The 24,341-nt window shown below is 36.8% G+C and overlaps 2 protein-coding genes and 1 long non-coding RNA gene across 3 annotated transcripts in view; 1 reads left to right on the plus strand and 2 right to left on the minus strand.

Moving 5' to 3' along the window:
* Positions 1–3,372: 3,372 nt before the first annotated feature.
* Positions 3,373–12,761, minus strand: LOC147916398 (uncharacterized). The gene is made up of 3 exons (XR_015552881.1): positions 12,630–12,761; positions 6,498–6,612; positions 3,373–5,257 (listed from the first exon to the last, which is right to left on the minus strand). It is a non-coding gene; the product is annotated as an uncharacterized LOC147916398 (long non-coding RNA).
* Positions 10,134–12,636, minus strand: DCAF16 (DDB1 and CUL4 associated factor 16). The gene has a single exon (XM_087434140.1). The coding sequence runs from the start codon at positions 12,357–12,359 to the stop codon at positions 11,709–11,711; it is 651 nt and encodes a 216-aa protein (XP_087290266.1). The 5' UTR covers positions 12,360–12,636; the 3' UTR covers positions 10,134–11,708.
* An 8,425-nt stretch (positions 12,762–21,186) lies between the features above and the next one.
* Positions 21,187–24,341, plus strand: part of NCAPG (non-SMC condensin I complex subunit G) — a 38,634-nt gene continuing 35,479 nt past the window's right edge. Inside the window, 3 exon segments of the mRNA XM_004432299.3 lie at positions 21,187–21,395; positions 22,361–22,564; positions 23,080–23,308. Coding sequence (XP_004432356.1) covers positions 21,285–21,395; positions 22,361–22,564; positions 23,080–23,308 — 544 coding nt within the window. The 5' untranslated portion in view covers positions 21,187–21,284.

Here is a 24,341-nt window from a genome sequence, read left to right on the forward strand (position 1 = left end):
TATAATATCCTTCTCTTCATCCTCTCTTCTATTCAAATCCTATCAGTCTTCAAGTCTCAGCTCAAATCACACTTGTGAGGTAGCCCCAAGCTGACTACTCCAGAGATGCTCTCTCTGAGCTCCCATAGCAGAATTAGTTAGTTAGTTAGCAGCAGACATCTCCAAACTTTGACTCAGCAACCCATAAGCAGAAACTTTTTTAGCAAGTATTCCCAATAATGTACTGCTTAACCTACAAATCAGTATTGTACGGTGCTAATATTTTATATACACTACAAAATGTACACAAAAGAGAAAGTTAACAGATGAATTAAAGAAAATAAGACATAATTTTTCGTTAATTTGACAAAAATTTTGGAATATTATATATTACTAATATGTGATGTTGCAATATTATAGCATTTTAAATGAAGCAATATAATTGACTATACTTCAACGTTTAAAAGAAATCTTGATTTGTCATTTTAGGACACTGTGATTCAGAGGTCTAGTTCTAAGTTTAGTTTACTTCAACACTGATTTTAATAGCTTATAACTGAAAACCTATGAAACTTCATAGGTTCAAGGAAGGATATCATTAACTATACTTACTAAATTATGGTATCAATTTTGCCATACCCACTCACCAATTTGCATAAAGGATTTTGTTGAAATTTTGTTGAAATTCAGTAAAGATATCTTCCCTTATACCAATCAATTCTCACAAGCTAATAATAAAATGTCGCATTTTTTAAAACTTATTTTTAAATAGGGAATTGATATGGTACGATATTCAAAAGTGAAAAAATGAAGTCTCTCTCCCATCTCTGTTTCTAGTCACCGGTTCCACTCCTGTGGAACAAATTCTATTCCTATATGAGCATATAAAGCGTGTAGATTATTTTCTGACCCATTTTACACCTACTACCGTACTGAATGAGGAAGGACATGGTTTTCCTACACCATATCCCTTCCCCATTCCTCAGCCTTATTTTATCATAATTCCAATAGTAACCACTTATTATTATAACTATGCAAATTTGGTCCATGGGCCAAAGAGAGCTCAAAATTACTCCTACTTTCTTATACAGCCCTTTTTTTAGTCACTAACTGTTAGGAATGCATTCAAATTTGTGTTGGCTTCCTTATTCAGCAAAAATCTGCTCTTAGGCATTAGCCTTGCCCTTTGGGAGGTGAATAGCTGACTGCTTCCTTAATATCATTTTTGGCAGCCCTGAAATTGTACCAGATCAATGACAATGGTTCTGTTTTCAGACAAACATCATACCTATTCAGATTAACAATGTCTGAAATATTAAAAAGGCAAGCATATTAGTTATGGTAATGCTAATTGTATAATAAACCCCACGTTTCAGTAGCTTAACACAGTAAATATAATTTTTCTGCTCACTTTCAAGTCTGAGTTACTGGTCTTTAGATCCCCTTCCTGTCTAAAGTGAATTGGCGATTGGTTCTTTCCATCTGTGCTCCACCATCCCCTAGGACCTCATAGTCTGCATTCAGCCAGCAAAAGGCAAGAGAGAACATAGAGAAGGTATACCCACTTCTAAAATACTTTGGCCTGGAAGTGACACACCAATTCTGTCATCATTCCATTGGCAAGAACCAATTACAGGCACTACTAAAGATATAGGTGGTCTGGGAAATATAATTTCTGGCTGGGTAACAATTTCTCGAAAGAACTCTACACTACGAAAAGGAAAGCACACAATTTGATGGACATATAATTATCTACTGCAAATAATTCAGACTTATTGTTAATATCTGAACACTCCCCTTTAAATAAAGGTAACCATTTGGGATATAAATTGAAGTGAAAATCTCACCAAAATATACACTCCACGAAGGCAGGAATTTTTGTGTTTTGCTGATTGCTGAAGTCTCAGTGCTTAGAATAGTATTTGGCACTCTGTAGGTGCTCAATAAATATTTGTTGAATGACCAACTGAATGAATGTTCTTTATGTGTTGAAATTCTATTAATAGGCCAAAATATTAATGTGTATGTGTTACAAAAGTGCTGCAAATAATTGTGAAAACTATTAATTTATGTACAGAAACAGATATTGAAAACTTTCTGGTAGTTTAATAATAGGGAAATAGGGAATAGGGCCGGCCCCATGGCTTAGCGGTTAAGTGCGCACGCTCCGCTGCTGGCAGCCCGGGTTCGGATCCAGGCTTGCACCAACGCACCGCTTGTCCGGCCATGCTGAGGCCGCATCCCACATACAGCGACTAGAAGGATGTGCAGCTATGACGTACAACTATCTACTGGGGCTTTGGGGGCGGGGGGAAGGAGGAGGATTGGCAATAGATGTTAGCTCAGAGCTGGTCTTCTTCAGCAAAAAGAGGAGGATTAGCATGGATGTTAGCTCAGGGCTGATCTTCCTCACACACAAAAAAAATAGGGAAATAGATGGATAATAGGAATATTAGACTAGATAATGTCTAGAAGAATACCTTAAATGTATAAAAACATTTTAAATAAGGAGTACATAGCAGAATAATAGATTTAATTATTTATAATTGGCATACTAACCTTCAACATTTTAAACAAAGAATTGTATTACATTTTTAGTTATTTTATGCCATTTAGATAATTAATTTTCAAGAAAAAGTCCAATTTGGGAATTCTTTAGTCTTTTGATGATAACTTAAAAACAGAATGTCAACTTTCCTACCTCAAATTTCACAAAAGGACAAATTTCAAAAATATATAAACCACAGCTATGATAAATCACCTTTATCTGGATAAAATAAAGAATATAAGCAGTATGAAGAAATGGAGAAAGTACTAAGGAAAAATGAGATACTTAAAATCTATTCTATTCTATTCTATTCTATTCTATTCTCAGTACTCAAATTTCAAAATGTCAGTTGTAATAAGAATACTTTAATAAAGACAATTCCTCTTCTACATCCTATCATACACAAAATTAATTTCACATGGATCGCAGACTTAAATGTGAAAGCTAACACTACAAGGTTTCTAAAAAAAGAAAAACAACATAGAAGAATATCTTCATAACATTCAAGTTGGCAAGGATTTGTTAAAGCACTAACTATAATAGGAAAAAAACCGATAAACTGGATTTCATCAAAATTAAAAACTTTTACTCATTAAAATATACTGTTTAAAAAGTAAAAAGGCAGGGCTGCCCAGTGGCATAGTGGTTAATGTCACGCTCTGCTTTGGTGGCCTGGGGTTTGTGGGTTCAGATCTTGGGCACAGACCTACACGTTGCTCATCAAGCCATGCTATGGGGGCGTCCCACATACAAAATAGAGGAAGATTGGCACAGATGTTAGCTCAGTGACAACCTTCCTCATCTCATCAAAAAAAAAAAAAAAAAAGTAAAAAGGCAAGGCATAAACTGACAGAGATATTCATAATACATATTTATATCTGACAAACAACTTGTATACAGAGTCTATAAAGAACTCCTACATATCAATAACAAAAAGATAATATAATTTACAAGTGGGCAAAAGACTTCAACAAGTACTTTTCAAAGAGGTATCTGAATGGTCATAAGCATATAAAAAGGTACTCAACATTGCTAATCATGGAAATGTATATTAAAGCCACAACGAGATACCATTACACAACACCAGAATGGGTAAAATTAGAAACTAACAGTAACAAGTGTTTGTAAAGATGTGGAGCAACCAGAACCTTCATACGTTGCTGGTGGGAGTATAAAATGATACAACCACTTTGGAAAGTGTTCGGCAGTTTTACTAAAACTAGACATATACCTACTCTATGACACAGCAATTCGACGCCTAGGTATATACCCAAGAGGAATGAGTGCACATACCCACAAAAAACACAGGTACAAGAATGTTTATTGCAGCTTTATTCGCAATAGCCAAAAATTGGAAAGAACTCAAATGCTGTCAACAGGTGAATGGATAAATGAATTATGGCATATTCATACAATATGAATATGGAATAGTCTATGGTAATAAAAAAAAAATGAACCACCGATACATGCAAACCCCTGGATGAACTGCAGATATTACACTGATGAAAGAAGCCAAGCACGAAACAATACATACCGCATGACACCATTCACATGAAGTCGAGAACAAGCAAAACTAATTGATCTTTAGAAGCGAAGAGTGTTATTTCCAGGGCAAGTATAGACTGGGAAAGGGCATTAGGGAATCAGAAATTTTTTTGTACTTTAATCTGAGTGTACACATCCTGATATGAGTATACACATGTGTAAAAAATCAAGTACACTTATGATCAGTGCATTTTATGTATTTTACTATACATAAGTCATCCTTTACTTAAAAAAAAGGTGGATAGACAAATTGGCCTAGCATGGTTGACTCAATAGATTTGATAACAGAGGAAAAACACATCACTATACATAATCATTAGCAATTGAATCAAAATTTATTCTGAGATTATATAATGTTAATATAAACAAAGTATAAAAACACCCTCAACCATACCTCACAGGAAAAAAATCTAGAGCATCATATGGAAATATATTATGGACCTGTCACTGGAAAAACTACCCAGTTTTAGCAAAACTGTATGATAGCAAAACCAGTATGGAAGATGAAAAGCAAGATGAATTTTCAAAATATTATTTTTAAAGAAGTAGATAATTCCTTAAGCTTTGGAGTCTACCGAGGCTAAAATTTAAGTGAAAAGATTGTTGAAATTACTGCTATAGACTTTGCATGTGACTAAATAATATTTTTTTCTGAAAAAATCTTCTGAAGTGTACATCTTATTGAAGGTGAGAATCTACTGCAATTGTGGAGTATGATGCCTGAAGGATTGACCTAATTGTTGGCAATACCACAATCTTACTACATTTTTAACATCAAACTTCTAAAATCTCACTACTAAAATAGTAATAAAATAATTACATTTTAAGAAATAAAATTTAAGATTTTTGTGACACAATGACTTATCCAAAAATGTGTATTTGATGTACTTCTAACTGCTTCATTTTATCATTAACCTAGTTTCCCACGTACTTGTCTTTTCCTTTTTCCCTAACGTCCCAACATCTGTCTCATCCCTTTCTACATTTTCCATGCACTCAAACACTTTGTTTCAAGTCTTTTAGAGACCTACTTCCTGAAATCCCCATCCTACTTACTTGACACAGTAGTCATCCTGGGACTTTCCCTCATTGCATTCCTTTGTGGGATCTTACGTTTTCAGGATCCCATGCCTTCTTATTTAGATTACTCCTTTGTTTTGGTGAAGCACATCCTCTGGTAGCCTCCTAAGAAAGGGTACATGGTAAAATAAAATTTTGAGACGATGAAAGTCTAAACTTTTTTTAGCCCCATACTTGATTGGACTGTCTGGGTACAGAATTCTAGATTGGAAATAATTTTTCCTCCTAAATTTGAAGGATTGGCTCTCATAGTCTTCTAGCATCCAGTGTTGCTACTGAGAAGTCTAAATGCCATTCTTGAAAACATCTTTTTACATAACCCTTGTTTTCCCATTTTGGAAACTTTTAGGATCTTCTTTAACCCTGGCATCCTGAAATATCATGATATGCTTTCACGTGTTTTTTAATTCATTGCACCACGCACTCAATGAATTCTTTTAATTTAGAGACTCATGTCCTACATTTTTGGGAAATGTTCTTTAATTTTGTATTCTCTCTTCACCTTTCTTTGTTCTCTCATTTTGGAGCTCTTGTTAATCAGATGTTGCATCCCATTCTTATCTTCTAATTTTCCCTTTTTTTCTTTCCTATTTTCCATCTCTGCCTTTTTGTTCTACTTTCTCAAATTCCTTCAGCTTATCTTCCAATACGTCTGCTGAATGTTTAATTTTGGCTCTCCTACTTTTCCAATACTCTTATTTTCTGATTGTTCATTTATTTATAGCATCCTGTTCTTATTTCATGAATGCAATATATTCTCCTATGTTTCTGAGAATATTATAGCTTCTTTTGGGGAGGTTTATGTTTCCTGCATTATTTCCATTTTTTTTTTCAGGTTCTTTTAATTGTTTTGGTCTTCATCTTTCATTGTTGAAGGTTATCCTCAGATGTCTAGTGATCCTTGGCTATCATTTTATGTGATTTCCAATGACTGAAAGCCGTGTATGAATGAGCAGGGCTTGTGGACTCTGGGTTTCACTCTAACAAATACTCAAGCAGCAGGCTGTTTTTTTAACTGTTCATCTTTCTGGATGGGGTGGGCAGGGCTGGGTATAAGCCCCGCTACCAGATTCTGTAGCTAGGTGGACAAAGGTGACTGAAGGCTCATAATGTCCAGAATACTGACATTCTCTCAATCTTCCTGTTTTCATATGGCACCTCACTACCACCATCTCTCTCCCCCAGATCCCAGTTCTAAGTGTAACTGGGGCTTTGGTTCAATTTCTCCAGAAAATAAGCCTCCAGTCTTCGGCTAGAAAGAGGGATAGTCACCTGGCTACAAAAGGAGCCCAAAAATAAACTTTCAAATAATCCCCTTGTTTTTAACTTTGCTCCTCACCCTCACCTTCCAGGTGCTTCAAATCTTTGAGTCTTTGGGGGGGGTTTTGGAAGTAAAAGACAGGTGTTCCAAATTTGTGGGCTTTTTCTATGATGAAGGATGGCCGCCAGAACTGTGCTACCTATCAAGTATCAAAAAAAAAAAAAAAAAAAGTAATACACTTAGTCTTTCCTTTTGCGGCAAAAGAGAGTGAAAAGTAACTTACAACACACAAAAAAACAATAAACCTAAACTACTTAGTATTGAGACAATATTTAAAAAATTTTTATGTCTGGAAATATTTTAATGATTTTGTGATTATTTTAGCCAAATACAATATGTCTCCTATAAAAACTCTCATTTCTGCAATTGGGCTTCCTCCTCTACCTCTCAACAGTTCTAACCTTGGGTCAACTATATGTTAACCACCTTCTCCCCTCATAAGTATTCGGAGGTAAGAAAACAACACATGTTCCCTGGGAACAACTACACAACTACGACCCAAGATTAATCAATGCTACTAACACGTTTATAGGGCTGCCAGATAAAATATGGGATGCCAGTTAAATCTGAATTTCAGATAAATAATGAATAACTTCTTTCGGATATAAGTATTTCCCATATTTCACTGTTTATCTAATATTCAAATTTAACTGCACAACCTGTATTTTTATTTGCTAAATGTGGCAACCCAACTACATTTAAAGAAACAATGTATCATAAGTAGAAAGTGACCAACATAAAAAAATTGGATTTAAAGAAGGAAACTGGGATCTGGACCAAAGCATTCAAGCCACTGGCAAAGTCTACATAACTAACAAGCAGGTAGCCAGGGGCCAACACCGTATAACTCACTTTGAGTTAAGTCCCCATGGAATGCACTGGCTGTGGCCAACATTAATGCTTTCAATTAATATAGCAATTCAGTTTCTCCAGATAGTGGGGAGGGCCCTTAATTGTGTCACCACAGCTCTGCCACTCTATCAAGTCATTCTGGTTGCTCAGGGTGCAATCATAAAGCCAATCTAGGGTCTTTTTTGATGGAAGATGGCCATACCCTTGGACTTTTCCAATTGTTTGGGTATCTCCCAAAGGAAGTTGCCCCTACAGGACCACTGCCTAATTAATACACTGTAAAACACTAATTGATATATTGGAGTGTCAAGTCCCACAGTTGACACTATGGGTAGTATTAATCATGGGCTTAGCAGTTAACCTAAACATAATAATTGCCCCCCAAATAAGAAGATATTACCAGCTCCTGAATTTACAAACTGCAACACTTATGCTAAGACTGTTTCATCTGGTTTCTGTTGAAGTCTAATTTGATACCACACCAGCTTGGTTTCTATGTATAGTAGGAACTCAGTTTTAATCTTGTTAAGCTGACTAGGATCCTGAATCTCCTAGATGATTACTGATTATGTCCTATTCCAGAGAATAGGGCATCACTTCCCAAATGATCCCAGAAATTTTCATATCACGTGTCAGGGTCATCTATGTCTTCCCAAATAAACTGTCCAAACTCCAGTCAACTTACTGTTTTATAATCCAATCCTAAACTGTTGCTAACATTCTAAACTGACTTCATGCTGTTTAGAAGCAACAACTCTGGTACTGTCTGCCCGCTACCTTATTTTAAATTATCTGTAAATCAGGCATTCCTTATCTCATTGAAAAGAGCTAGTCATAGCTCTCACAGCTAACAGGAGCTGGGCAGCCAGCAAGTGTCAGGTCATTGTGGTACCCCTCCTTTCATATTCTTGGTTTCACTTCCAAAACTTTTATATAATCCCACTGCTGTCACCAATTGAAAGGAAGAGCTTGAAAGTCTGTACACAATGATCAGAGTCAAACATGTAGCCACCAACTAAACATTGTTTAAAATTGGCAGAGATACACCATGGAGATTATCCTTTTGGTAAGAACAAGTTGACAGAGAAGAAATACCTGGTGGTTGGCGTCAGCGAGCGAAGCTCCCTCAATTTCCCTCGTTCAATGGATATTGCTCATTGGTGGACTCATGTGCCAGCAGCTTGCACAAAGTTGTCTCATGAAGTCTGAGAACTTATCCACACTTTCAGGGCTTTTCTATATACCCCAGCCATGAGCAAAACACCTCTGACCCTGATCTTTGTGTGCCATTGCCTTGTGAACTTAGCATATACAACTTAAATCTGTGTATAAAATACCTATTTATTTTTTCTATTCCCTTAGCTGACTATGTCCCGTGGGGTTTAATTGTCAGAGTGTGCCCTCCACATGAAATTCCACTACACTTTGATGGCTGCCCCGTTTTTAAATATTTAAGGGCTAGTATAAGGATCAGGCTTATTTAATGTGACCCTAGAGAGCAGAAATGGCATCAATGGCCAAAAGCTTTGGGCTAATTTATATGAGTTCAATATATCCTAAAACTTATTATTATTTTTTTTTTTAGTGAGGAAGACCAACCCTTAGCTAACATCCGTTGCCAATCTTCCTCTTTTTTTTAGCTGAGGAAGATTGGCCCTGAGCTAACATACATGCCCATCTTCCTCTATCATGTATATGGGATGTGGCCACAACATGGCTTGATGAGCGGTGCGTAGGTCTGCTCCTGGGATTCCAACCTCCAAACCCCAGGCCACCGAGGCAGAGCATACGAACTTAACCACTACGCCACCGGGCCAGCCCCTAAAACTAATTTCTTATGTATACTATCATATTTAATTTTGCACTCCCAATGTCTGGATTATAGTAGGCACTCCATAATGTTATTAGATGCATGACTAAATTCCTAACAGAGATATTTAAAACTAATGGGCTACCCCGAAAGACACTGAGTTCTCTAACACTGGAGCCAAAAGCAGAAAATCATTTATTAGAAATGTAAGAGAATTTATGTATCAGCAGAAAAATAACCCAAGTGACTTCTAAGGTCTTAATTGCTTTAACCATATCTACTCTAATATCAAAACACTGTTTTCATCAGAGAAATTTTGATAGATAGTTGTCATAGAAGTCCCAGCAGGATAATCCCCTAAAGGTGACCTAAAATCTGCCTTCCTCCTGCCATGTACTGATTTTTTCCTTCTCTTAGGAAGCTGATGAGTTTAAAAGACATGCTTATGGTCTTCTGGGTTCAAACTGTCTAGACTGTTGCAACAAAAAGAGGCTATCTATCTGCACCGAGAGAATAATACCTTTACGTAACATTAATGTCTATTGGTTTAGAAATTCTATTTCCTTATTCCTTTGATAAATATTTCTATAAAAAGAAAATAAATTTGTCCTTCTTTATCCTAATTATGGTGACTGCATTTAACCAAAGGACCATGTAGGGAGAGTATGAAAGTGGTAAACTCACCCCTAACTCCACATCCATGGCGCACAAAAAGAAGTAAAGGCTTAAAGGCTTATTCAGGTACGGATCATTTTGTGCAACCTGGAATTACTTAACATATACAAACCAATGGGTTCAAATCCGGGTCTTGACTGAATATCTGACATTTTCTTCAATAATGTTCTTTTTTTAGAGCTGCCAAGTCACCTCCTATCAGAGACATTGTATAGATATAGATACTATATCTATTGACTCTATTCAGCACTCAATGAATGTTGACTATGCCTTAAGCAAAGCAAGATCTATTTCATTTGTTGGGAACAAATGACCATACTCTGTTCAGCAAATACAAAACTGTTGGTTTATTCAGCTGCGAAGCTGGGGAAAAGGTTCCTTTTGGAGGGAATAGCAAAAATGCGTTCATGAGCAAGGCACTTTTATATACACACACATCACAGAAAAACGAACATAGTATGGTTACATAAACATCAACATATTTTAATTTTTAGACCTCCCTACATCGCCCCACCTCCCCCTTAAAGAAAGAAACAGGTTCTTGTAGCATTTTAAAAACCAGTTTCACAGATCATCTACATAGGATCAGTTTCTGACACATTCAGTTACACTAACAGTATGATATAGTTTCAGTTCAGCAATTTTCCACTACTAATTATTTTTTTCTACCTACTACAATTGCCTCCTTTTTTCTTAAGACAAGACAACTAAGGCTCAGCAGAAATAACTCATTAGGTCATAAATTCTTCTCTCCTCAAGTTGCTATACATATATAAAATTTGTGAATCCATTAATGCTTCGATTTTTTGATGCCACATTGTATACAGCACTTAATTATGGAGAACAGGAAAAGCAAAACTAAAACAAGGAAGAGGATATATGTTATATCTTTAACAATCTACTTTCTGAGTCCCTTTAGATGCCAGTCAACCAGGATCACACACAGGTTTCACTCTTTATTGTAGGTGTGCGAAAAGATTTAATGGTCTCATGCATTTTATGTATGTTGATTTCTATGTTTTGACTCATGTAAATAAACATAGCAAGACTCATTTACAAGGGTACATTCTCTTTGTTTAGCTAGACAGAAATCTAATCTATGTAGAAACAAGAATGCTAAAAAATTCTTTAACTTCAGACTGCATTAGGCTAAAACTTTTTGTAGTAAGGTTCTTTAAAGTTAGAAGGGTTCTTGAAAAGTTTGCAATGGATGTGGAAAGTGCCCAAAGTACAGCTCCAGAGAACACTATACAGATGAAATACTTTAATCCACTAGCAGTTAATACTGAAAGCATAAATGCTCTTTTAATCCTTTCCCATTGGTCTTTTAGAATGTGTTTTATTTGCTCTTGACTAATGTCTGGGTGCCAAGATGGAGGAAACATATTCCCTACAAAACAAGTGTCTGTTTAATCCCCAGGTATGATCTTGTAGGCCAATTTAGCTAGAGACAGCCTGGTGGGAGCCTACGATATAAAACGTTTATGCAGTAACTGCAGGTACCGTGATAGGTCTAGAGAGGAGTAGGCTAGGTTTGAGACTGCACTCCCTCCCAAAAAAATAGGAATCCCTAATTCAGACAGGCAGAATAAATTGGGGGGAGAACTGAGTGTGGAGAACAGTCAACTTATCTTTTATAATATGGTCCCTTTGACTAATTCGCCATTGAAGTTCTCATTTTATCGACATGGTCTGTTAAAGGGAATGCTCACAATGCACATTTTCTGCAGGTGAGTTATGGGACTCTTGGGTATATATTCAATACTTGGTAGTACTTCAGCCTGTCAGGACAGGGCATGGTTTGGTTGAGAAAGCATTAGTTTCTCAACTGTGGGCTGTGTAACTTTGTACTCCTGTCTCAAATAACAGCAGGAGGTATCAGAACAAATGGTGGATCTTTATAGTGATGCAGTTAGGAGTTTGTTAACTGCCTTTTGGAAGTCAGTGTAGGAGTAAGTAGTGTTGATGGGTTCAGTGCGGGTTGTTTCCTTAACTGTTTTAGTTAACCAGCCACAGCAACAACCAGAAACACATGAATTAGGGATCTGTTTTAGGTATTCAGGTATGGGAGTGGCTCTACTCAATGTTCGGCTTAACTGTTTGGTAGCAAATTGCAGTGCTCCATTTAGAGTGGCGTGATCTCTAGAAAGCCGGCTGGGACTTGTAAGGGGCTTTTGAAAAGGTGGGACTCCACAAGAAGCCAGAGGAGGCCATTCAGGAATTGGTTCCAGTTTGGGTACACAATGGGAACAATGGGAGAGTCTTAGCCCTATCTCTCGAAGTATATGGACCGGTGTGCTTGGATCCAAGAGTTTAGCATGATATAACCAGGAATTAGGATTTAACGGTTTCCAAGTTGTAGAATATTTTAAAAGGCACTTAACCTGCCAGGCAAGACTCTCAAGAGGCGTTAGGTTGGGCACCACAGGGTCCTCTTCTTCAGAGGAATCCCACTCTTCCCCAGAACTCTCATTTAGGTAGTTAGCATTTTCTTCTTCCTCACTTTCTGATTCTGATAAGGGGTCAGGAGAGGGATTTCTGGGACCCATTAGAATGGAACAGAAAAAGGAACCAGAAAAAGGTAACAATCTAAGCCAGCAAAACACTGACTAGCACTGGCAAATAGAAACAAAAGACGAAAAATCCTTTCAACAAGATTAATTTGTCTGTTTCTCAGTCCATTACACACCCACACACAGTATGCCTCTGGCTCACACCACTGCGCCGTTCTTCAAGATTATGTTGTATATTCTTCACTTATAAAGAAGACATCTCAGTTCTCAGGACCAGTTCAGTGTGTAAAAGTGTTAGTCACTTACCAGTAGCACAGGACAGAATCTCTCCTTCAAATCCTGGCTAACCAAGAAGTGAAGGGGTCCTCATCTAGGCAAGCTGATTTTCTTAGCAGGGTCTCAACCGGTCGTGATATTGTGAAGAGACACTTTGTGTACTCTGTTTTGTTGGCACGGATAGTGATAAAAAGAAACTCAGTGGTCGCCTTCGTTGTCCGCTTGATACAGCAACTTTTGTGCAGGGGATGGTGGGATGAGTTGTCAAGGATATCTGGTGTGCACAGATCCGCTGTTTTCCATAGGTGGTGCAAATGCCCTTGGAAACTGGTGACTTAGTTGTTGGACTATCTGGAAAGGTAGCCTTAACCTGTGAATGAGAAGACTAGAGACATGATATTAAAGCCTGAAAGCAGTGAGTAACATTATTGTCCATCTAACTTTATAGAATATCCAAGAACATGGACACTGAACAAGAAGCCTTCTTGACTTTCCCATCTCTAGCTCATAGGCGTAGGTAGATTTTTCTATCGGAAATGGCTCCTACAATCACAAAATTGGGAAGGAGAGCCTGGGGCCATTTTAATCCTTTGTTGGTACATATCTTGGCCAGTTTCTTTTTTAGTTTGCAGTTCGAGCTCAGAAAATTACTTCTGTAAAAGCAGATCCCGTATGCCTCAAACTCCAAATAGAGAGCTAGAAAAATTATCTTTTTACCTTTAGATGTGCTTTTTGGAATTAGTTTTAGGGGACCTGTCCTGCTGGTGGAGCTGCTAGATGTTAGGACTCCTGCTGGGACCCCAAAGGTTATGGTCATATGACCATATACTCTACAGGCATGAGAGAAGATGGTAGGAACAAATCTTAATATAGTAGGAATTACAATGAATGTAAATAGATAAACTCACAATTAAAAGATAGACACTCAGAATGGACTGAAGAAACAAAACAAAACAAGATTCAGTAACATGCTGCTTTTAAAGCAAAAAGATACAGAAAGGTCAAAAATAAAAAGATGCAAAAAGATGTATCAGGCAACCGTGGACCAAAATAAAGCTGGGTTAGCAATCTTAATATCTAACAAAAAAAGATTTCAAGCCAAAAAATATGAGACAAAGATGGATGATAACAGTAAAGCAAAAAGAATTAAATGACAAATACTCATCATAAACATATATGATCCTGAAAGCACATCATCAAAATTTCTCAAGTAACAACTGCTAGAACTGAGGGGGAAATATAAGCAGGGATATAAGAAGCCTGAAAAACAGTTAAAATATTAACATACTGTAGGTATTATATAAATATACAGAACTCTATAGCAAACAGAATAGATATCTGAGCACACATACACATAGATCACGCATTAGGTTATAAAGTATAACTAGATTCCAAAGGGTCAATTTCAGACTAAATTCTCTGATCATAATGCAATAAAACTAGATATTAAAGATTAATTAAAAGTAATCCTATGTTGGGAAACTAAATAACTCATGGACTAAAATGGAAATCATAAAAGATATAAAGAAATATTAAAAATGAATAATAATGTAAACCTTACAAGGCAAAATTTGTGGAACACGGCCAAACCAGTACCTACAAGAAATTTATAGCTTTGAATATATTGATAAGGAAACAAGGAAGTTTAAATATCCACACGTTAACCATTCAATTCAAGATAATGGAAAAGAGCAACAGCAAAATAAGCAGGAAGGAAATAATAAAAGGGAAATAAAATAGTATATAAAAGAACATTAAAGAAGACTGATAAAACTAAAAGATGGTTTTCTGAAAATATAAATAAGAAAAATGAAACTGGTGAGACTTATTAAGAGATTTACAAATAACAGATTAAAAATAAAAAACATGACAAATATACAGGCTAAAATGTGAAAATCTAGATGATATGGCTAAATTCTAGAAAAATATAAAATACTAAGATTTATACAGGAAGAAATAGATAACTTGGAATAGAAGAGACCAGTAAGTATTAAAGAAACTGAAAAGGTAACAACCTCTTACACCAGGCCCATATGGTTTTACAAGTGAGTTCCACCAAACTTCCAAGGAAACTAATACCTATTTTACATAAGTTCCAGAAGAAAGAAAAAAGCATATAAACTGAACAGCTCCTTTTATGAGGATAATAAAATATTAATTCCAAATCTAGAGATGAACCAAATAATAAAAGTATAGGTTCATTTCACTTAGAAAAATTCCAAATATTATCTAACAAAATCTAATAGTGTATTAAAGAAAAACAGAATATGTTATAATCATATACATCTTATCCCACAAAAGCAAGAATATCTCAACTTCAGAAATTTTACAAATATAAGCTACCACAATAATAAAGCGGAAAAAAAAAAAGATCAGATAATTTTATCAACTGTGGATATTTAACCTTTCTTAGTTCTTGATCAACACCTTTTTATGCTTAAAAAACAAGATGCTCTTACCAAACTAGGAAGAGAAAGTCACTTTCTCCACTTGGTGAAGGTTATTTATCAATAATTTTCAGCAAATATTATCCGAAAAGAATAACTTTAGATATATTCCCTTTAAAAATGAAATTAGGTAAGGATGACCAGGATGACTGATACTGACACAGCACCAAAAGTCCTAACCAATGTTATAAAAAAAAGAATAAATGACAGGTGTAAACACTGGAAGAAAAGAGATGAAACTATTAATTTACAGATGATATAGTCACCTAATTAAAAAAACCTCACATGTAAACTATTAGAGCTAATATAAGAGCTCAACAAAGTTCTTGGATCTGAGATTAACCCATGAATATTCATTAATTTATTTATATAGCACTTACTATTTGTCAGGTACTATTCTAGGAACTGTACCTTTGTTAACTCATTTAAAATTTTCCCAACGACCCTATAAGATAGGTAGTTTTATTGTCCCCATTTTACACATGAGGTTTAAGCTACCTACCCAAGTCATACATCTACTAAGTAATAGTCAGGATTTGAACCCAGGCACTCTTAACTTCTATACCAGCAATACTAACTAGAAAATTTATTGCATAAATACCTTTCACAATAGGAAAAAACAAAACAAAACGAAACACCAAACCTATAAAGGATCTAGGAAATAACAAACAATATACAAGACCTCTATGAAGAAGAACATAAAATTCTAATAAAGGACAAAGAAGAAGATTTAAAATAAACAGACATTCCATTCTCTTGGATGGAACAAATGAATATTAAAACAACTTTTTTCAAATTAATTATAATCCCAACATGGAAAGAATAAAATTCCTTATATAGCCAAATCAACTATTTGAACAGAAGAGCAAAGGGGGTTCTTGGCCTACAAGATATTAACAGATATTACAAAAGTCACAGGAATTAAAATAGGGTGGAGTTAGTGTAAGAACACACACGTAGCCCAATGGAGCAGAACAAAGCTCAGAAACAGAGCCATATAAAATTTTGGAATGTAGTATAAAATAAAGTTAGCACATAAATTGAGGCTAAATGAATGCACCTAGTACATAATACTGGTAAAACTGGCTCATTATATGAAGAAAAATAAAACTGTATATCTATATAACGCCATGTACAAAGGAGGACTCATGATGGATTAAAGACCTAAATAAGAATGGTAAAACTATATAGTTAATAGAATATAACGCAGGAGAACATCTTTGTGACTTAGGGCCAGAGAAAGACTCTTTAAATAAAAAAATATAAAGCACAAGACCAAAAAATGATGAATTTAGTCATATCAAAATTAATCATTTCTGGATTGAACTAAAGACATCAAGAACAAAGTTAACTACAAATCAACAACAACAAAAAATGAGCAACCTCAATAAAGAAATGGGCAAAGGACAAAAATATCCAATTTACAAAAGAGAAAATACACAGGCCATTAACTATATGATACCACATTATTCTATTAGTTTAGTAAAAATTAGAAAGCTGGACAACGCCAAATGTTAGTGAGGAGATTAAAGGAACTCCTTTAGGAACCACCACTGCTAGTGGGTTTATAGAGTGGGATAACCTTTATGAAGAGCAATTCTGGCAGCACTCCTTAGCCAAACTATTTGCACATCTCACGATAGAGCAATTCTACTCTTGGGTATATACAGCAAAGAAATTCTTCATAAGACCAATATGTACTCTGAAGCTTCATCTTTGATGGTAAGGAATTAGAAGCATTCTAGGTTTCCATCACTGGAGGAGTGGATAGGTAAAATGTGGTGAAAGCACATTAGAAATATACACAGCCACATGGATGGACTAAACGCCTAGCTCTAAATGAAAAAAGCAAAAACCAAAATATCAACATCCAATTTACGCCATTCTGTAGGAGTGATTTCCAAAATGAACGTCAGTAAACAGGTCTAGTTTCAAATATACACAGAGTTGTGCTAATAAGGTCATACGGTATGGCTTCACATCAGTAATATTCCTTTAAAGAATATTTCTCCGGCTTCCACATATTCTATCTAATTCAGTTCCCAGCATTGTGTGGCACATATCAGGGGCTTAGAAAATTTTTTAAAAGAATTAATGAGAGAATGACGAAGTCCTGCTATAAGTAACAATACAAGTGTGTTCTATTTTTATTCTAGGGAGACAAAAATTTCCAAATTATATTCAGGTAATTTGGTAATATGTCGGACAAAGACAAATGAAACAATTTTTTTAAAGCAGGATCAACGATGCTACTAAAGCAATATAAAGGGAACTGCTTATAACCTAAGCTTTAAGAAGAAACATGAATGCAAATACTTTGAAGTTTATATTATTACCTAGTTCAATCTGAAAACAAAAAGAAAATTCAAAACATACCACAAGTCTTTATTTTACTAATTGAGACAGGCTAAGCTATTGGCTTTTAATTCTTCTGTCCTCTTATATTTTTACTATTTTCATTTCAACCAGATTCCATCGCCAAGATTATTAATTGGCTGTACTTCAATTATGTTACTCAAAGCTTTCTTTAAAAGGCTCACTCTACTTTTTTAGCAGAAATAAGACAGTCTCTTTGAAGGCATATATAAATTCTAGAGTGAACGCATCACTGCTACTCCTTTACATGCCATGTGCATAATTTTCCCATATCAAAATTGAATTAACCACATCTACTCTATATACTCCCATGTATAATTTACCTTTAAAGAATGATTTTTCTGTGATTTCAGAACTAGATAGCCTTACCATACAAATTCTTTAGTTTCATTATTTCTTCAACTAAACTAAGTTTACCCAGAATAGGAAGAGACGTATTCCCATAGTTGCTATTATTTGTTCTTTTTTCCCATAGCACTAAAAGCAAAGTCAATAAACAGGTAAACTTTAAGGCAGTGAGACTGATGTTTAGGGTTAATATAGCATCTTTTTTACCAGCTTTATTGAGGTATGATTGACAAATTGTATACATTTAACATGTACAATGTGATGTTTTGATATATGTATTCACTATGAAATGATCACAATCAAGCTATAGCCATCACCTCACAGTTACCATTTTTGTGTGTGGTAAAAACACTTGAGATCTACTCTTTTAGCAAATTTCAAAGTATATATAATTATTAACTATAGTTACCACGCTGTAGATTAGGCCTCCAGAACTTACTCATCTTATAATTCAAAGTTTATACCCTTTGACCAATATCTCCCCATTTCCTCTACCTGCCAGCCACTGGTAACGATCATTCTTCTCTTTGTTACCATGAGTTTGAGTTGACTTTTTTAGACTCCACATATAAGTGGGATCACTCAATATTTGTCTTTCTGTGTCTAACTTATTTCACATAGCAGAATGTCCTCCAGGTTGACTTGTGCTTTTCAAATTATAGGATTTCCTTCCTTATTAAGACTGAATAGTATTCCATTGTGTATGTGTGTGTGTGTATACACCACATCTTTACCATTTACCCTTCCACGGACACTTAGGTTTTTTCCATATCTTGGCTTGTGACTAATGCTGAAATAAACATGCAAGTGCAGACATATCTTTGAGATAGTGATTTTATTTCCTTTGAATATATACCCAGAGAGAAGTGAGATGGCTGGAGCATATGGCAAAGATTTTTAATTTTTTGAGGAAACTCCATACTGTTTTCTATAATAGCTGTATCAATTCACATTCTCATCAACGTTAACAAGGGTTCCCTTTTCTCCACATTCTTACCAACACTTATCTTTTGACTTTTTAATAAGTCATCCTAACAGGTGTGAGGTGATGTCCTACCGTGGTTTTGATTTGCACTTGATGAGTAGTGATGGTAAGCATCTTTTCATATACCTGTTGGCTATTTGTATGTCTTCTTGGGAAAAATGTCTATTCAGGTCCTTTGCCATTTTCTAATAAAGTTATTTGTTTTTTTGAGTTGTATGAGTTCCTTATATATTTTGAATATTAACTCCTTATGGGCTATACGGTTTGCAAATATTTTCTCCTATTCCAAAGGTTGCCTTTTCAGTTTGAAATCTAGTATCTTTTTTTTAATTTTTCAGATTATAATGTTCAATAAATACTGAACAAAAACATGTTATTAATCCTAAAAAAAAGCTAATCAAAATATAGTTAGGCTGACCTCTGGTGGCCAGACCCTTCATCCTTCTGTAACTGACAAAATGGTATGAAGTCATCTCTCATTTGTGGTGAAACAATCATACAAAATAAAGGAAATAATATTGTTAGAAACTTCACAAACAAAGCAATAAAGGTATCAGGGACCCAAAGCATAAAGAAAGCTGAGTAATTAACGGCCACAGAATAAGAAAAATGCCTCCAAATATTAGTTTGTTCTAATTTTCAGTTTACTAGTTGACTTTACATGTAAAACGAATGGCATATACAGTGGTTCTCAAAGTAAGAATCCGTAGTTTTGCACTGTCCAATACTGTAGCCACTAGCCACATGTGCCTACCTGAAATATAGCTAGTGTAAAATACCCAATTTCAAAGACTTAGCAGGGAAAAAAAAGAATGTAAATTATCTCATTAATAATTTATGCTGATTACATGTTGAAATGATAATATTTTGGATATACTTCCTTAAAAAATTAATGCCCTTTCTAGCTTTCACCACAGCTTTCCAGGCATTCTGCCTTTTAGCTATAGTGAGATTATAAATGTTATCAGTATAGGTATTCCATGCATTCTTAGGGCTCTATGCTTCTCCTCCAGCTGATTAACCTAAAATACCCTTCTCACCTTTTCAGAAACTAGACATCTTGTAATTTTTAAATTACTGGCAACCCAAATGCTACTATATTCATTACTTTAACTAGCATTTGAATACCTACAACATTTCAGGAATTAGGAATATGAAACAAGAGAATGGATGAATAAATTATGGCATATTCATACAATAGAATACTACAGCAACCCGTCTGTGCCTCAGTTTCCTCATCTCAAAAGGAGACAGAAGTTACCTTACAGGGGTTATTTGTAAGGATTAAACGAAGTTAAGTGTTGATAACAGTGCCTAGCACATAAGAGCCCACAAGGTTTAAGTTAGTATCAATATGAAGAAACCTCAAAAAAAATACTGATCGAAAACAGCAAGCTGCATCTATGATTACTCATATAACGTGACAACAACACAATATACTTATCCTGTGATTTATTCATGTCGTTAATACATAAAAATGGACAGTAAATTCACAAAATCAGTTACAGCTGGGGAGGGAAGGTAATTCATAGTAAGTGTATACAGGCGGCTTTTAATCTATTTCTTTAGCTGGTTGTGGGTACGGAGGTGTTCGTTTTTGTCTGACATAATTCCATTTTTTAAAAAAAGCTTAAAGGCTTAGTTCCTGCTCCAAGGCACTCCAAATTTATCTTAACCACTACCTAAACACTTTTCCATTCTCTGTCTTCTCCTTTGTCGAATACCTTGTCGTTATGCATCTTTGTAACCGGCCCGAAAGCGGGTACATTTAGAATAAGCTGTATCTAAATTAAACCGTGCCTCCTTTTGCAGCGGTTCTCGGACGGTCTCCCTCCTTTGCAGACCCTCCACAAACCGAGGACCTAAGGCTTAAAAAGACGGCGGCGCCTCCATCATCAGACCTCGGAACGCCCCCCTCGGCAGACCCGGCAACGTTTCCCTTCTTCGTAGAAGCCGGGCCGCTGGCCGCCCCCCTATCTTTCCCTTCTCGACGGATCTCCAAACGTACCCCTCCTCCCGGGATCCCCTGCTCCCCTTCAGGCGGAGCAGGGATTGTTCCCTTCAGCAGATTCCCTGTTCTCACCCATGGAGGCTCCTTTCTCCTTTCGCGCCTCACGCCCAGCCACACGACCCGGCTAGGCCTAGCGCCACGAGCTCTGTCCCAACAGTCGCAGCGCCACTCCGCTCACCCTCCCTGCCGGCACCACTTCCGGGGGAGCCGGCGCCCCCTCCTCTTAGAAACGCCACTTCCCACTCGGATAATGACTGGATTGAGGCTAAGCGCATGCGCCCAAACGCCGGGGTTTGAGGGGGGGTGGATCCATCTCTTCCCGCTCTCGCCTCTTGAAGCTCTCGCGGCAGTCTCGCGGTATTTCCGTCTCCCGCGGGAGTTATTTAAACAGTCTGGCGGTAACCACGCCCTGGGCGCCCAGCGGCGGCTGGCGGGACTCTGTGGCTACTCGGCCTGTGGTCGGTCCGGCAGCTGCAGCCGAGCGCGGACAGGGCTCGTCCCAGCGGGGTCCCGGCGCCATGGGGGTGGAGAAGAGGCTGCTGTCGGTGAAGGAGGTCTTTCGGCTGGCGCAGCAGCCGCACCAGAACCAGGCGAAGCTGGTGAGGGCGCTGAGCCGCACCTACGGCCTGGTAAGCGCGGCCGGCCCGCGGCCCCGGGCGCCCCGCCCTCCCCGGCCAGCCTCCCCCAGGGGCCTCCGCTGACCCTCCGGACTCGGCGCCGCGACGCCAACCTCCTTACCCTTCCCGACCCGGTTCGGGGACAGGTCTGGCGACTTGCCCGAGGTCGCCCGGGCACCCCCCCTCTTCACAGCGGCCTTGGCGCGGACCGTTAATCGTTTGTCGGGCGGTGAACTCGGAGAGGAACGTTTACGGGCACCGGGGCTGCCGGGCACCAAGTCTTGGGCCGCAGGGTAGCTCCTGGACGCGGTGGTCGTGTCCCTCGGGTCTCCGCCCACAGCGACCGCCAGTCACAGCATTCTCACCTCGCCCCCCGGGTACATTGAGTCAAACCACCAAAGAGCAGATGCGTCATTAGCACTTGGCTCTTCTGTTCGCGTGAATACTGTTTGTTTTGGGGGTTTGTTTTGTTTTGTTTTTGAGTGGAGCTGTGAGAAGAATAGGGCAGTGAATTTCGGGAAAATAAATTATCTGGAAGTCCAAGAAAAATGGTGAGTCAGTATAACAGGGCTTGAGGATATGAGAAGGGATGTGCAAGTTATGTCAAAAGGAAATTGGTGTGTCGATAAGGCTACATATGGTAAGATGTAAAAGCCCTGTTGGTTTTGGGTTGTTCATGAAGCGTATTTAAACCGGTACCAAGGCGTATGGAGAATTCAAGGGTATTGAAAAAAAAAATACCAAAGGAATCTGTTCACTGTCAAAATTCGCGTTTGTTTTCTCCCTAGGAGAATTAAATGTCCCTGGAGAGAAATTCGTGCAAATTCATGTCCCCTTTGATGGTTTGGATAATTGAGAGTTTACTAAATAATTTTGGTTTGTCTGAGTTATGGCTAGTGCTTTCAGCAGTCTTAGGGTAATGTTGGGAAAAAAGGATTTTATCAGTGCAGTTTGTGAAGGTTTCTTTTGTCTTTCAGATGGATAATAAAACAGTTTTTCATGAGGAGTTCGTTCATTACCTTAAATATGCTATGGTGGTCTATAAACGAGAACCAGCTGTGGAGAGGGTCATAGAATTTGCAGCCAAGTTTGTTACTTCCTTTCACCAGTCAGATCTGGAAGATGAGGAGGAAGAGGAAGATGGTGGCATTTTAAATTATTTGTTTACTTTTCTATTAAAGGTATTATGAAAACTAGAACTTTGGGAAGTACTGTAGAAAATTTTACTATATTAAAAGGGACCTGGGAGTTTGTATGTTTTAGAGAATGAAATATCTGATAATGGAGAGCGTCTGTGAATGAGTCTGCTTTTTATAGGAAATATTAGAACTGTCATTAAGATTAAAAGGTGGACTTTTAAAATAACTCCAGCGTTAAATTTTTAGTGACTTCTCTAAACCAGTTATCACATACATGTGTTTTAAATGAGTTCTCTATTTTGGAAGTAAAGTAAGAGTTCCTACAGAGGGGAATATGCTCTTGTAATTGAGCACATATTTACTTCTGACTGTATACTTTGAGCTTTTATATATTGTATATTTAGTATTCGTATGAGTCAAGGTAGCATTATGGTTTTTCTGCAAGGAATGAATTACCTTTGTAACGTCTTGAATTCTAAACATATAATTCAAATGGTGTGTAATTATTTAGTAATAGTATGTGACTATGAATAAATTTTGATGTGTTTCTGTTTCAGTCTCATGAAGCAAACAGCAATGCAGTTAGATTTAGAGTGTGCCAGCTCATAAACAAGCTTTTGGGAAGTATGCCAGAAAATGCCCAGATTGATGATGATTTGTTTGATAAAATTAATGAAGCCATGCTTATTAGATTGAAAGATAAAATTCCAAATGTGAGGATACAGGCAGTTCTGGCTCTTTCACGTCTTCAGGATCCCAAAGATGATGAATGCCCAGTGGTTAATGGTACGTGTAGCTCCCTAAATCCTTTTTCACTTTCGTTGACTTTGTTAAATTCTCATTAGACAAATTTTTTTATTATGAATTATATGTATGGATGAGTATAGGTGTTTTATATATATGATTTTAAAAAAATACCCAAGTAGCCACTGCCTAACTTAAAAAAATAGAGCATCATCAGTACCCTTGAAACCTATCTTACGTCCCACCCCAATTACATACATCACTGTCCCTCAGAGTTAACCATTATCCTGAATTTTGGGTTAATTATTCTCTTGCCTTTTTATTTAAACAATTAACCACATGTATGTATCTCTAAATAATGTTAAATTTTGCCTGTCATTTTGTATGCTATGTGGATCATACTATATTTTTCTGTGCTCTCAACATTATTTCTAATTGTAGCATTCATCCATGTTGATATATTTATTTACTGTTGTATAGTGTTCTGTTGTATGAATGTAACACAGTTTAATATTTCTAATATTGATGGACCTTCTAGTTGTTTCCAGTTATTTTGCTGTTAAACAGTGTTGTTATGAACTTTCTTATACATGGCTTCTGGTGCACAGGCTCAAGTTTTTCTAGGGTATTTACCTAGGGGTGGACTTGTTGGAGTATGTGTGAATTCAGCTTTATTAGATGAGGTACAAGTGTTCTACAAAACAATTTACCAATTAACATTCCCACTAATAGTGCATGAAAGTGTTCAATTGATTTAGATCCTCTCCAGTGTTTGGTACTGTCAGATTTTTAACTTTTTGTTAATCTGGTTATGTGTATGATATATGTCATTGTTATGCATCTTTTCCTATATTTAGCAGCCAATTATATTTCTTCTATGTAATGCCTCTTAAAGTGTTCTGCCTGTTTTTTTGTTCGTTTGTTTTATTGATTTATTGGAGTTCTTGATGTATTCTGAAATGAAAACTGGGTTATATGAATTGTAGATCTCGTCCTACTTTAGAGGGCTTATTGTTTCACTCTCTTTAGGATGTCTTTTGTTCAATAGAAATTCCTAGTGTCAAAATTATCAGCA

Source organism: Ceratotherium simum, chromosome 8 (assembly GCF_057802395.1).
Source record: "Ceratotherium simum simum isolate JZ-2026a chromosome 8, ASM5780239v1, whole genome shotgun sequence".
Taxonomy (NCBI): Eukaryota; Metazoa; Chordata; class Mammalia; order Perissodactyla; family Rhinocerotidae; genus Ceratotherium; species Ceratotherium simum.

Bases quoted from the DNA above. Each gene is read 5' to 3' on its own strand.
- DCAF16 (XM_087434140.1), bottom strand. From the start codon at position 12,359: ATGGGTCCCAGAAATCCCTCTCCTGACCCCTTATCAGAATCAGAAAGT.